Source organism: Giraffa tippelskirchi, chromosome 11 (genome assembly GCF_054371585.1).
Source record: "Giraffa tippelskirchi isolate mGirTip1 chromosome 11, T2T-mGirTip1v1.2.pri, whole genome shotgun sequence".
NCBI lineage: Eukaryota > Metazoa > Chordata > Mammalia > Artiodactyla > Giraffidae > Giraffa > Giraffa tippelskirchi.
Window position 1 is genome coordinate 15581285 of NC_137285.1, and position 14045 is coordinate 15595329.

The following is a 14045-nucleotide window of genomic DNA, read 5'->3' on the forward strand; positions in this document are numbered from 1 at the left end:
ATTTAACAAAATTCCTGGGTCAGCTGTCATTCCAGTCTTGTTTATTTTTACGAATTACTCGGCCGAGTTCCTCTGTGCTGGTGGGAATCCCTCTGTTCGGGTTTTTTTTTTTTTTTGGTCTACCTTCGTTATGGAAAAGGCATTGTCTTCACTTTGACCTGACTGTGAGAACAGAGGCTTTGGCTGTATCACCTGTGCTGTTAGATCCCATCGCCCCAGGTGTTACTGGGAACATTTCAGCAGGGGTAGCTAAACTGAGCTGTTCTCCTGTGAAGCTAGTAAAGTTACGTTAGACTTGGAGCCAGTTGCTCCCTGGCCTTCTAGGATTCAGTCATCTGCATATGGGAACTCGGCAGGTTTGAGGGAGAATCAATATGGGCTGCTTCTTCTGTTGCCATATGTAGACCAATGACTCTGAGAAACAGGATACAGGATGGGAATTGGCTTGAACTAGCTGTTTTGGAACTTGGCAAAATTTCCATCAGCAAATACTGAAGGCATGTCAGTGGTGAGTTTGTCACTTGGATGTGTAAATGGCGTGCCTTCTGCACACCCCCAGATTTACTCATATAATCATGTTCAGAAGGTCCTGGGGCTCTGGAATGTCTCATTTTTGTCGAGTACTCTAGAAAGACTTTGTTTTTATGTAAGTCCTCGGGGCTGACTTTGAAGCTTAAAGTAACAGTTTAGAGCTTTATTTCCCCTTTGGTATTTCTGGTGGTGGTAGCCAACACGGCCCTCCCCCTGACATGGACTTCTAGCGCCAGTCCCCAAGACACACCAATGATATTGTGGTTGTGTCTAAAGTAGGGGTCTGGCTCTTGAAAAATATCTCTTCGGATACCTTCCTCATTGAAAGACTTGGCAAAAGGAATGAATTCCTTGAAGACCACTGACTGCAACTCAGAAATATGTCTTGGTGAGAATGGACGCTATATAAAACAGCATCTTCAGAACAGCACCGTCTTGTTCTTGTTGAGGCGCTTTTTTGATTAAGCTGAGAGCACAGTGGCACCTTGTCCGTTCCCAGTCGGCGTGGCTGTGTTCTGACCTGCACACCCTCTTCTCCGACGTGGCTCTGGCAGCATTGACGCCTCATCGATCCCCGCTAGAGCCACCAGATGCTCGGAGCCTTCATTAGGCGGGTGGGAAACATTGTCAGTTTACAGCCACTCCCTTTCCATCTGTGGGGAAGGCTGTCAGCACCTCACCTGTGATTTGGCATCCTAAATATTGACAGGCAATAGTCATTGTTGGGCCAGGCTGTTTTACAGCCGGAATTTTAACAGGGACAGGAGGCATCCTCAGTGACTTCAGGGGCCGCGCCTGCCAGGGTAGAAAAGACAAATAAGTGCAGGGAAATCATTTGTGACGCAGTAAAGTAGACGACAGGAGTGCTTAAAGCCGGCCATGGGCATTAAAGGCACTGATGTCCTTCCTCAAGCCATTTGGTACCCTTGGCATGGAAAGCACTGCCAAGGTAATGATGGAATGTCTGAAGAGAAAGCACTGGAGCTAGAAGGGTAATGAGCGTTTCCACAGATGGTGCTGCCATGGTGTCAGCTTAAAGGCCCGGCTGCCTTCCTCTTGCTGAGTGACTGATTTCACCTCTGTGGATTGATGCCCAGTATCAGTGCTGCCTAGCTCTGCCCAGAAAAGATGCTTCTTAAAATTTCCTTTTCTGGTTCAACATGAAGATCTCTTGAAAAACAAAGTGGAGTGTGGGTCCGATGAGCAACTTAAACCAAATAACCCGTTGGAAGACGGGCGTTCCCAGTGAAGTGCTCTATTTGAGCAGGACTTCAGCCTTTACAGCCCTCCATGGAAAATGGTGGGACATTTTCTAGGCTGTGTGAACCACTGGTGGAGAACTTGGGACAGCTGGGTTGTTCAGGCAGGAAGGCGTACTGTCGTAAAGAAACTGGAATGCGAGCAGCGATTCCCTCACCTTGAGTGTGGATGTGAGTCACCTGTGGTCTTGATAAAACGCAGATTCTGATTCAGGGGGTCTGGGGTGGAGCCTGTGATCTGCATCTCTAACCACTTCTTCAGGACCTGTGGTGCTGTTGGTCAGACCACACTTGGAGGAGTGAGATTATAGATAGAATCACCCAAGTGTGAGTTTTCTCTGCAGTTGAGACCAAAGTTATAAGTAACCACAATAATTAATGAGACCTTCATGAGCTTGAAAATGTGTGGGGGCTTTATCTTTCTTAGTTTGTGTGTCCCCTTCCTACCTTAGGCCAGCCATCTTTTCTCCTGCCTGCTGACAGCCAACTAACCACCACTTCATCTTCTTTTTTAAGTCCGTGCCTCACCAGGGGTATCTCCCAACCTGCAGTCCCCTGTGGAAGCTATTCATGACCTCAGTAAAGCCTGTGAGGTTCCTTTAGAAAATACTGGATTCGTGGCAGGAGCCATGAGTAATGACAACATCACATAGGAGTTCTGAGTACTTACCTCAAGCTAGGTGTTACATGAAAATATGAGAGCTGCTGCTGAAGGCTGACAGGAGTGGATGAATCCCAGCCCTGCCTTGAACTTGCTTCTGTGGTGGGGTTTTGTTTGGCAGGGAGCTGATAGAACCCACTGTGGAAGTCTGGTGAGGAGATGGTGCCCCCGTGGGGGCTGGCACACAGAGCAGGCACTGAGGGCTGGTAAAGCTGGAACCTCATTCAGCCCCTGCGACTCCTTCAACCTGACTTAGCAGGGCAGGCGCGTGGGAACGGAGCCCTTTGCTCCAAGCATCCCAGTGAGATGGTGCTTCGACTCCAGGCATGTTCTGTTAACCACCACATGATACTAGCTCCAGAAACCCCCCCCCGAACTCCTGTGGTACTGAGTGCTTCACAGAATGAGCTGCCCGGAAGGTCTATGTCCTCAAGGAGCCTGTGTTCTCATAGTTACAAGACCGACATGGTTTCTGTGCCTTCCTCTGTGAGGTGGTTCTGGTAGAGGAGTGTCCTGAATAAATGAAGGCAAAGATGTGTCAGGCTGGTTTCTAGTGGCAAGGAAACTTTATAAGCCACATGTGGTTGTAGTTATGCAGGACAGGGTTCACACAACACAGACCAGATGCCAGTGAGCAGGGAACCTTGGAAGTCAGAAGAGGCTCCAAACGAACGGCAGGGGAGAGAGGACGGGAGAGGGAACCTGGATTTGGAATGGGGCGGGCTCGTCCTCCAGACGTTCTTTTCTGATGCTGCAATTGTGGAATCCAAGCGTTGTGGGGGCTTGATCGGTTCACCATTGAAATGCAACCTCTGCATTGTGGGCTGCTGGCCTAATGGAGATCAGTCCCTTCATTTCTACCCAGTTTGACTACGAAAGACCTGACCTTGATTTTCATCCCTCCCACCCATCTCTTATAGGCACCTGTTTATAGTCACCACGCAGCCTTAGTTTGTGACGTTGCCAGTAGAAAGGGGTGCCAGGCCTTCAGTCCAGCCCCTGGTTTGGGGGTAACCGCCCATCTGCCCCAGTGTTGACCCTGTTGTGGCTTTTCTGCTGGAGAGGACACTGTTTCCTGCTCGAGTGTCTTCTCCAGGGTGGCCACACTCTGAGGTCTGAGTTTCAGTCCCAGAAGTTTGTCTTTGTCAGAGCCCTTGGGACCCCTGGTTAAACCCAGGAGACTGATGTAAACCCAGCCTGTTGATTCTGGTGAGAGATAGAATTTATACAAATCAGCTCAGACCCAGGTGGTCAGCACCTCTCATCTTTCTGTGAAAAATTGTCTATGGAAGCCAACCATGCAAACCTTGCTAGGACTGGAGCAAAGCGAGTTAAGTCAACAGTCTTACTGTGTCATTTGGGACTGTGATGCTTACACACGTTGCTCTTCCCCTTGAGTTACATCCTCCACCTGGACCCTGGCCAGGACTACTTCCTGCTCACTCACTCTCCTAGACAGTGGTGGGGACATGCTAATTAATTTTAGAGATTTCCTCAGAGCACCTTCCTTATGCTGAAGTAGTCTTTTGGGTAAATTGATTAGGCCAATTCCATGACTAGGCCAGTGAAATGGATTGATTTTTACCATTGCAGAGGAGAATTCGATTATGTTTTCTTATCTGTGAGTGATTGGGTGCAGTTATTTTTTTCTGAGTTTTTTGGCTTTGAATGGACCAGCTTATTCCCAGATCTTCTCAGCTCTCCTGCTCCCTGCTTGTTTCCGTCATGTATCACCTCCCCCTGGAGGGCAGGGCACACTTGGCTGGAGTCTTGATGCCTTATCTCTGGTGTTCTTTCATCTTCCAAATTAGGTCTAAATGTTGCAAAGCCTCACAGTTGACAGCAGTTGCCTTCAAGTTTGTAACTTCTATTGCAGCTGTTTGTGCCATGACTTCTCAGAAAGATCTTTATATGGTTTTTTCCTGGCTGAGAGCTCGATGATAAAAACTGGCATTGACTGAACTCTAGTTATGCCAGGCACCATGTTGAGGGCTTTATACCTGTCATCTCATGTAATCTTCACAGCACCCTGTGAGGGAAGTGTTACCAGTATTTACATTCTATAGATGAGGAAACTTGAGATGCAAGAGTATTTACTCAGCCTGCCTGACACGTCACACACTGCCACGGGGGTTCCCACCCACCCAACCAGTAAGAAACTGGGGAGGGTGGCATCTCAGCACAGGGTAAGAGATGTCTTTTAAGGAGACGGCCCCTTACTCACCCCTGTTATATCCTCTTGGGCCTTGCGCGTTGCTGCGGTGGACAGGCCATGTCAAATTCCGTCAGGCTGTCCTGTCAGCTGTCTATGTAGGTGACAGTCACAAATGAACTGGTCCTCAGCATCAGGCTTGACTTCATCTCGTTGTTCTGTGGGAAATCCTGTGCAGCCAGCCCCTACTGTGTGCCGGAAGTGTGCTTGGCCCTGGGGTGGGGTTGGTGTGTCTGCTGGGGGAGCAACCAGGAGCTTGGTGGAAGGGCTTGTGCAGATGCTCCGGTTGCTGGGAAAAAGGCAGGACTTCTCAGAAGCCATAACAGCAGGGGGAGTGTTGAGCCGGCTCTCGGAGGTTGTCGTGTGTAGGAGTTTCCTGGCAGAAAAGAGGAGGCTGGGCAAGGCACAGCACGCAGAGGCTGAAGGCATAAACAGTAAGGTGCCTGTGGGTGACAGAAGAGTTGAAAAGCACGCACAGAGACTCTGTGTGCAGGGAGAAGAAGGGACGGAGACCAGAAGGGAGAAGTGAAGTGAAGTTGCTCAGTCGTGTCCGACTCTTTGTGACCCCGTGGACTTTAGCCTACCAGGCTCCTCAGTCCATGGAATTTTTCAGGCAAGAGTACTGGAGTGGGTTGCCATTTCCTTCTCCAGGGGATCTTTCTGACCCAGGGATCGAACCTTGGTCTCTCGCATGGCAGGCTTTACCGTCTGAGCCACCAGGGAAGCCAGCACGGCCTTTATTCTGTAGACAAAGCAAGGCATTGATATGTTTCCTGAGAAGAGTGATGTGCCGAATGATCTGATTTGTGTCTGAGGAAGAGCCCTTTGACAGAGGCGAGAGTATGATGAGAGGATGGAGTTGAGAGGTAGTGAAAAGGCAGCATGCGTGAGTGCTAAGTTGCTTTAGTTGTGTCCGACTCTTTGCGACCCCACGGACTGTAGCCTGCCAGGCTCCTCTGTCCATGGGATTCTCCAGGCAAGAATAGTGGAGTGGGTTGCCACACCCTCCTCGAGGGTATCTTCCCAACCTTGGGATCAAACCCGCATCTCTTAAGTCTCCTGCATTGGCTGGTGGATTCTTTACCACTAGTGCCCCTTGGGAAGCCCAGTGAAAGGGGAGAACTGCCGTTATCTGATGGATCTGATGTGTGGGTGACGAAAGTCACAGATGACAGTTGGCTCTGACTGGGGAGGGTGGGTGGTGGAGGAGATGGTCTTGGTGAATCACAGGGAAGAAGTGGTTCACTCGGAATCTGGAGAAGAATGTGTGGCGTTGTAGGGTGTAGGGTGCTGTGTGACAGGGTGGGTGGAGCTGGAGCGAGAACTGACAAGACCTCAGAGCTCACGTGCATCTAAGGAGCAGGCTGGCAAAACGGAGCCCAAGGATGCAAACCAGGAGAGAAGGAGGGACCTTGGGGAGAGATTGTGTATGAGGGGAGGTGACCACAGTGACAGCCAGTCGAGAGAAGTCAAGGAGGAGGAAACTAGACCTTTACCAGGAGCCTTCAGGGTATCAGTCTGGACAGTCGAGTAGTTAAAAAAGGTTGTAAAATAAAATAGTAAGAGTTTGGGTTTGTAAATCTCATGTAAAAATGTTGAGACTGAGGCCAGAGGCCTCTCAAGAGCCTATTACACCACTGGGCTTTGGTTCACTCACTGTGGGAAGCGCGGGAATTAGCTGAGACAACCCAGAAGTTCCTTTCAATCCTAAGTGCCTACTGCTCTGTGGCCTCTTGATTTGAGAGAGGAGGAAGAGGAAAACACCTAGTTTCCAGGGAGTTGGAGCAAAGCCACAACAGCTGCAGTGGGGCTGCTGTTTCTGAGGGGGATGTGCGCTTGGGTCAGCCTTCAGAGTCTCCTGAGCACAGGCCCCTCAGAAGTCATCCGGCGTCTGACTCAGGCCACGCGTGGACTGGACGTCCCCCATAAAACAACTCTGATGGGGTGGCTCTGGGGCTGATAGTCCTACTGTGGATTCTTGCTGACTTCAGGTGGCAGTTGGATAGCTTTACCTGTTCCATTCTTGCCACAGATTCCATGGAAGTGAAACCCATCATGACCAGAAAGTTGCGGAGGCGACCGAATGATCCTGTCCCCATCCCAGACAAGAGGCGGAAACCTGCTCCCGATATCCACTCTCATCAAGCCTTCACACCTTTTCCTTTAGACCACTGAACCCTTTGCTTTTCCTTCTGATAGACTGTACATGGCTATTGTCCTACAGAAATTGTCATATTAAGTTGGAAAGCACATATATTAGTCCATGAGATAGAGAGTGGCCATTTTATGATTGGAGTCCTCAGTCGTTTCTGCTTTGAGTGGGAGGGAGCTGCAGAGAGCAGTCGTTTGGAAAGGGACCCTGGGCTCATTTTACACTCACTTGGAGATTCGGGACAGCTGAAAATATCATGTGCCCTTGATTTTTCCACTTAGCAAATGAGGACAGTAACTTCCTCTGGTATTTTAGTCAGCTATATCCCCCAAACAGTGGATTACAAACTGCTGTTCAATTAAAACAAAAAAGAGTTTAGTCAGACATCAAGAAACCCCTCTCGTGGTGGGGTGTTTCCATCCTCTCGAGGAAATAATAAATAGCCATTTGTACAGCATGGTTTTCTTATTTATCTGCCAGGAGGACAGGGCAGGACTTCAGGTCCCTTCATCTTCCCAACCAAGAGTTGAAGCTGCTAGGCAAGATTATGTATGTGTGTGGAAGTCTCAGATCTTGGGGACAAAAGCACTTCACAAGTGGCAGGTGAAATTTTTTCCTGTGTCCTGGGCTCTCACTGTTACTGTAGTTACCTATGGAGTCTCATTTCACCTTCTTACCATAGACATTTGTAAGATGGGGGAATGTGGATTCTTTTAAATACCTAACTCCACCACGCTGAGTAGGAGGATCAGAAAGTTCCGAGAGGCAATCTGTAGGACCATGGTGGAACTTCCTCTCACTTGGTAGATTCTTAAACGCTGGCACCATCTTGTTGAATTCTGTTTGCTTGGAAACTGTCCTTTTTAGACACATTCCTTTAACTCTCAACACCCCAGCTCAACTATTTGTTAACAGATGAGCAGATCATGGAGGATCTGAGAACGTTAAATAAGGTACAGTGTGATATTTTTTGATTTATTTGAAAGCTCGGGCTTTATTTTGTTCACATGTTGCTTGTGAAATCACTGTGATACCTTTGACACCTTAAGTTGCATCTGAAATGATTTTCTCTAAGATTTTTTTGTTTTTCTTCCTACAGCTGAAGTCACCCAAGAGACCGGGTAAGTGCATGATGTTACAGGCATTTGTGCAGCCTTTTTATTGTATTGTTGGAAAAGCATGTGAATGCCTGGCAAGGAGTTGTCATGGTTTTCAAAAATAAAACATTCATCATTTACCTAAGAGCAGTCATCGTGAAAACTGAAGGGGACCTTTAAGCTCATCCTCCCCTGATTTTTATTTTTAACCCTGCTATGTTAAAGGTACCTGTGTCTTTTCCTTAGGATTTGTTGTAAAAAAGACATATGATCCTTTCCTTTCCTTTGTAGGCATTAGGCATAAGATGTCAACACAGATCCATTTCTGAAAATGAGATCAGAGGATGTTTCGGTGTTAGTCGCTTGGTAGAGTTCAGCACGAGGCGTGCTTATCCAGTGGCTTTTCACAGGCTGGTTCTCCTAAGGGCCTTTCAGGCTATTCCCAGTCCCAACTTACAGAAGAGACAGGCCCAGTGTTTAGGGTGCTTCATTCAGAGCAGCACTTAAGGGTCTTTGCTCGGCTGCAAAATAGAACTCTGGACTGGCAAGGGATTTTTTTTGTTGTTGTTTTTAAACATGGCAATTACTTACACATCCCTCTATGAGGTGAGTCTTGTGAAAGGAAACAAAATTCTTCCCACTCTAAATAATTCCCTCCTGAAAGCCACCATGGTCCGGAGAGAGGTCCTAAATGTCTAAAGGCCTGATGGGGCGGGTTTGTGAGTAAGTGTGTGAATTTAGATGATTTGAACCCATTTTAGTTATCAGCGCTATTAGCTTGACTCGATACATACCCCAATAACCTGCTCTATCTCTTAATAAATATTTCTAGAAATGATTGAATTTTTATAAATTTAAAGAGATTTTTCTAGTTCTTGCCCATTGGAGCTTCTGATCGTCAGTGGTGTTTCAGTCCTACCCTCAGTCACCTTGGGCAAATCCTTAGCCTGCCTGAGCCTGAGGTTTCAGTTTCCCTTCTGTGGGGAGGTTAATCTTTGCTTTGCCTCCTCACAGAGCTGCTTTGAAGATGTGATGTACAAGAATTTTGTTGAATTTCCATTTGTTACAATTGTAAGAACTTGAGGATCATGACTGTTACCCCTTTTAAATAGCATTTCACTTAAAGCATGTAGTGGATGGACTCGCATACTTGCGACACACTTAGTCATGGGAATATCTCTTTGGTTCCTCCAGCATCCCCGTCCTCTCCCGAACACTTGCCCACCACCCCTGCAGAGTCTCCAGCCCAGAGATTTGAAGCTCGGATAGAAGACGGCAAACTGTACTACGATAAAAGATGGTAAGTTCTGTGTGAACATAGGTTGCTCGTTAGTATCTCGAAAAAACCACTTGGAAAGAGGGCCAGGGCTGTCTCTAGTTATTTCAGAGCATGGCTGCTGCTTAACTAAGGGTAGAGGGACATTAAGAAGTGTGTCAGGAGTCTTGGATTAATGCTGCTTATTAGATCTCTGAAGGCAGTGTTCCCCAAAACATGTTCTTCTGATCATGCTGCTGCCACCATACTAGAACCTGCAGGCTTATACCTTTTGTGGTGCCCCTGTAGACTGGGGTCAGGGTTTGTGTCCCCCTTTTCCTCCCCCTAACTGTGCCTTCTGCATGCTGAAATTAATAGGGGTTCGGTGGAAGAAAAGATTCTGTGGTCAGGTGAGTGTGGGCAGTGGCTGCGTTAACTAAGATCAGTGGGTTTCGTCATTGTAGCACTCCAGGTCTTCTGGTACACTAATGTACATTGTGAATTTATGAGATATTACTCAGTACTGTTTATCTGACCAAGGTACCCTTTTACACAGGCTGCCCTCATGGCTCAGTGGTAAAGAATCTGCCTGCCAGTGCAGGAGATGTGGGTTCAATCCCTGGGTTGGGAAGATACCCTGGAGGAGGAAATGGTGACCCATTCTAGTATTCTTGCCTGGGAAATCCTATGGACAGAGGAGCCTGGTGGGGTTGCAAAGAGTAGGACATGAGTAAGTGACTGAGCATGTGTGCACCCTTTTACACACCACATCCTGCAGCACAGGTGTTCCAGGGAAAGTACCTGGGAGAGGTGTATACTAAAACATTACTAGTTTAGATTGAAGATGGTTTGGAACCTTCAGGCCACCATTGTAGTCATTGGGAAGGAAATAGCAAAACAATATGAAAAACCTTATTCATGCATTTGCTCTTTTTGTAAAGGTTTCTTACTGTCTGCTCTGTGACTGGGCATCTGCTAGGTGTCAGGTCACCCGGACCCTGCCAGCTTTTCTTTAAATTCTCGATTCCTGCTTTTATTCATTGCCCAAGTGTAGGCATACTGTTGCTCAGGGTAAGTCATGGCAGACACGTTTTCATGCTGCCTTTCTACTTGTTTGCATGGAGAATGTTTCTATGGGTTATTGTAGGGTCTCTGTAATTGCCATTTATAATGGTTATATAATATTTTGAGTTTCAGTATTTAAACCAAAATTCTAAAATTAGTTATGATTATTTTGGATGTTTTGAGATTTCTTTAAAAAAAAAAAAATGCCCCTATGTTAAATGTCTGAAGTTGGTAAAAATGCTCAGAGACCTAGCGGTGCCTGAAGTAAATCTGTTCCACCCGTGAGGTTACAGTGAGTTAATAACCCAGTAGAGGATGAAGGCTGGATCTGTCTGTTAGCCTGATCTTGGTGACTTCTGCCCCTGTCATTTGATTCTTCCGTGTCCTTCTAAAGGCCAGTTGTGTTGTTTTCTAGGGTTGCTTGTCAGAACACAGCACCACTAGATGGCAGGCCCCGACGACGCAACACATCAAGGGGCAAAATAAGATGAAAAATGTTTCTAATAATGAAAACCAAATAACCTTTAAAGATCAAGCCCACACATAAGAACCGTCTTCAAAGATGATGAGATTTATCACTAACATCTTTACGAATCTGTGAGTCCTAAAGCCCTGTGATATTTCAGATGATGTTCATTTTGTCATTGCGTCGCTTTCTGTCTTCCTCCTCCTAAGGCTTAGTCCTCAGATTTACGAGATATGAAAAGGCAGTAAAATAAAAGTCTTTGTTTTTCTAAAGAAAGAATCCACAGTGACGGGGGTTTCACAGTGTAGATCGTGGTCAGGTGGGGTGTGTCCAACCACCTAAGCATTTTGAAGGAATTTCACTGTCTTTCTCCCAGTGGCAGCAGAGATCTTTCAAGTGTCTGGGAGCACCTGATAATTTCAATGAGTTTCAGGTTGCTTACTCTGTTGTTAAGTATGATGACTGTTGTTATTTTCTGCATTTTTTGTGTTCCTCTTCTGTGGGCTTGCTGGTCAGAGTTCTCATCATATCTGCTGAGAGCGGACCCCTCCCTTTCCGCTGGATCTGGAAAGTGTGTTTGCTGGAATCCTGGCTGGTACACTCCCAGTGCAGGACTGGCCTCTCACGTCTCACCAGGCCCCTGATGTTGGGCTCTGTGTCCTTGTCAGTTTAGAGGCTCTCACTCTTCCTGCTTTCTCAGTAGTCCTGGCCTATGGCTGAGAGGTCAGCTAAATTGCTTCCTGCTCTTGCTGGTGACATGACGTATTTTGGTGAAACAGTGTTTCTGGCAAAACACATTTCATTGAGTTTTAAATGACTTCAGCACAATGAGTGCGATTTGGGCTGCCCATCTTGGCCTGAACGCTTATTTATCAGGCCACGTTTCACTTGGGAAGATGAGCGTCTGCCTTTGCCTCAGGGTACACTGCTTTTAAGACATTTTATGTCCTGCTGGAGGTTTTCCTCACGTTTTGATTTGTACTAATGACCCTCCTTAGAAAGCGCTGTGAAAGTAGCTGAGATTTTAAGGTGACTCACTGATGGTGCCTGTGCCAGTGGACTGTGATTTTCTCTCCTCACTTTAAATCTGGGGCTGCTAAAGTAAATCCAGTGAAATCACCCACTTGCACGGGTGGATTTAACCCTCCAGTCTGGCTGTTATTAATAACTCAAAGCAGTGACTTTTTTTATCTTTAATTGGAGGATAATTGCTTTACAGTGTTGTGTTGATTTCTGCTGTACAGCACCTTGTATCAGCTATAAGTGTCCATATGTCCCCTCCCTCTTGAGCCTCCCACCCACCCCCAACTCCCCAGCAGCGCCTCTTTACAGCTGGAATTGGGACTGCTTGCAGTCCTGTGGTTGTAACATGGCATTCATTTTTTGGGGGAAATAAAACATTAATATCAGGATTCCCAGGAGTATACAAAATTAAATTAATTCTGCCCCTTCTCTGCCCCACTTTTTGACCCACCTTCTAAAGAAATTGCTTTCTTCGATAATAGTGGTGGTTCTAGTTCATTGGGTTTAATAGTAGAGGCAAAACTTTAAGGACTTAATTGTAGGGATTCCCCCAGGTCAGAATTTCCATTAGTAATAAAGTAAATTTGACGTTTGGGGCTTGTTCTCTGAGGCTATTTAAAATATTTTTTCAGCAGAGATGAGTCGTAGCTTATCAAACAAGTTAATTGGTTTTAAAAAAAACAGGATAAATTTTTACTAATTCAACTCAATTTTTCTTGCTTTTTTTTTTTAACATTCTTTGAACATATTTTGAATTTTCCACTATTTTTTTTTATTAGTAGTTAAAATTAGCAAGTAAATTTGTATGGTAAGGTTTCCATATACTTTCTGGTTTCATCTTGAAAACTTACCCCTCCCATCATCCACTATATATGAGCACTTTAATTTCTGAGAACTTGTTTTTTCCCAGAGAATTTGGGTAATTAGTAGATTTGATATTCAGGGATAATGGTTCCCCAAGACCACTTTGTGATGTGAGAGAACCCCTCGGGGGTCCCAGAGCCTCTGCTTCAGAAGGACTTGGAAGTCAGCTCGTTTGGGAGACAGTGCTGGCCAGCTCTCCTGTGGAGCACACAGTAGGCACGGGAGCATGTGAGCAGTGGTAGGCATTCAAGCCACCACGGTTCAGTGACCCCAGAGCAGGCAGGTTTGAGAGGTGGCCAGTTATGTAAGTCCTAGACCACTTCCCAGGCTTACCAGACCAGATTGCATTTACTCCTGATATCTGCTTTAAAGCCAGGCTAGTGTGTTGGCATTTGGATGCTGAGTGTATCAGAAGGAAGATACAGTGCATCCCAGGACAGCTGTTCTGACTGTCTCCCAGAATTGTCTTTAACAGATATTAAAACGCAATTTGTGACATTAAGTTTTCTTCTCACCATTTTTTGGTTACTTGAGTATTTTCCAGTATTGTGGCTTGTAAGAAAGTACAATATACAAGTAATGGAGCTTCCCTAGTGGTTCAGACAGTAAAGAGTCTGCCTGCAATGCAAGAGACTCAGGTTTGATACCTAGATCAGGAAGATACCCTGGAGAAGGAAATGGCAACCCACTCCAGTATTCTTGCCTGGAGAATTCCATGGACAGAGGAGCCTGGTGGGCTACAGTCCATGGGGTTGCAAAGAGTCGGATATGACTGAGTGACTAATGCTTTCACGCTTTTGTACCTATTTATTCTGAAAAGAAGAAAACCATGCAATGAAAGAAATATCATTCTTTTCTGAGGTTTTTATTTTATATTTTGGTGGAATTTTAATATATATTTAATAGACATTTTAATATATAAGCTTACCTGGTTTTTTTCTGTGTATATGATACACACGTAACACACATTGTGTTGTATTATGAGCCCAGGCACATAATGGATGTAGCTTTTTTCTTGACTTAGCAGTATAATGAGCACATTTCACACTAGTTGTATACTTCTATACCACACCCACCCATGACCTTTCTTTATTAAAGTATTTAGAAAGTCGTATCAGGGTGACTTGAAGCTAGTTGCATGTTTTGTGTTTTTTGTCTCTTTTAATAACTCATAATCCCCATAGAGTAGCTGTGAATATTCTCCCCTTCTGTTTTTATTCTAACCATTACTCACAGCTTTATCATTTATACAGGATGGTTGGCTTAGATGTGGAAGGGAAACTCACGTTTGAGTTTTGCAGTGAAGCAGGTCACCCTTTCCTTATGTGCTGTAATATTAACATATTTAGCGTTACGGAGGTCCCCTGACCCAGTTTACCAACTAATCCCTGGCCAAAAGCAACTTTAAAGCTGAGTCTAAACCAGTGTTGCTGTTCTAATTGAATCTATGATTCTATTTC

General features: G+C 45.8%; 1 protein-coding gene across 10 annotated transcripts in view; it reads left to right on the plus strand.

The window, feature by feature from the left end:
* The window catches only part of SUDS3 (SIN3A corepressor complex component SDS3), a 161313-nt gene that overhangs the window by 16377 nt on the left and 130891 nt on the right, over nucleotides 1-14045 (plus strand). For 5 of the 10 annotated variants that reach the window (XM_081539768.1, XM_081539773.1, XM_081539766.1 and 2 more), the window contains 4 exons: nucleotides 6696-6791; nucleotides 7707-7768; nucleotides 7915-7936; nucleotides 9107-9212. In XM_081539768.1, the coding sequence (XP_081395894.1) occupies nucleotides 6696-6791; nucleotides 7707-7768; nucleotides 7915-7936; nucleotides 9107-9212 (286 nt within the window). Of the gene's footprint in view, nucleotides 1-6695; nucleotides 6792-7706; nucleotides 7776-7914; nucleotides 7937-9106; nucleotides 9213-10108; nucleotides 10239-10647; nucleotides 10830-14045 lie in introns of those variants that run through there. The other 5 variants (XM_081539771.1, XM_081539774.1, XM_081539765.1 and 2 more) reach the window with 3 other exon arrangements.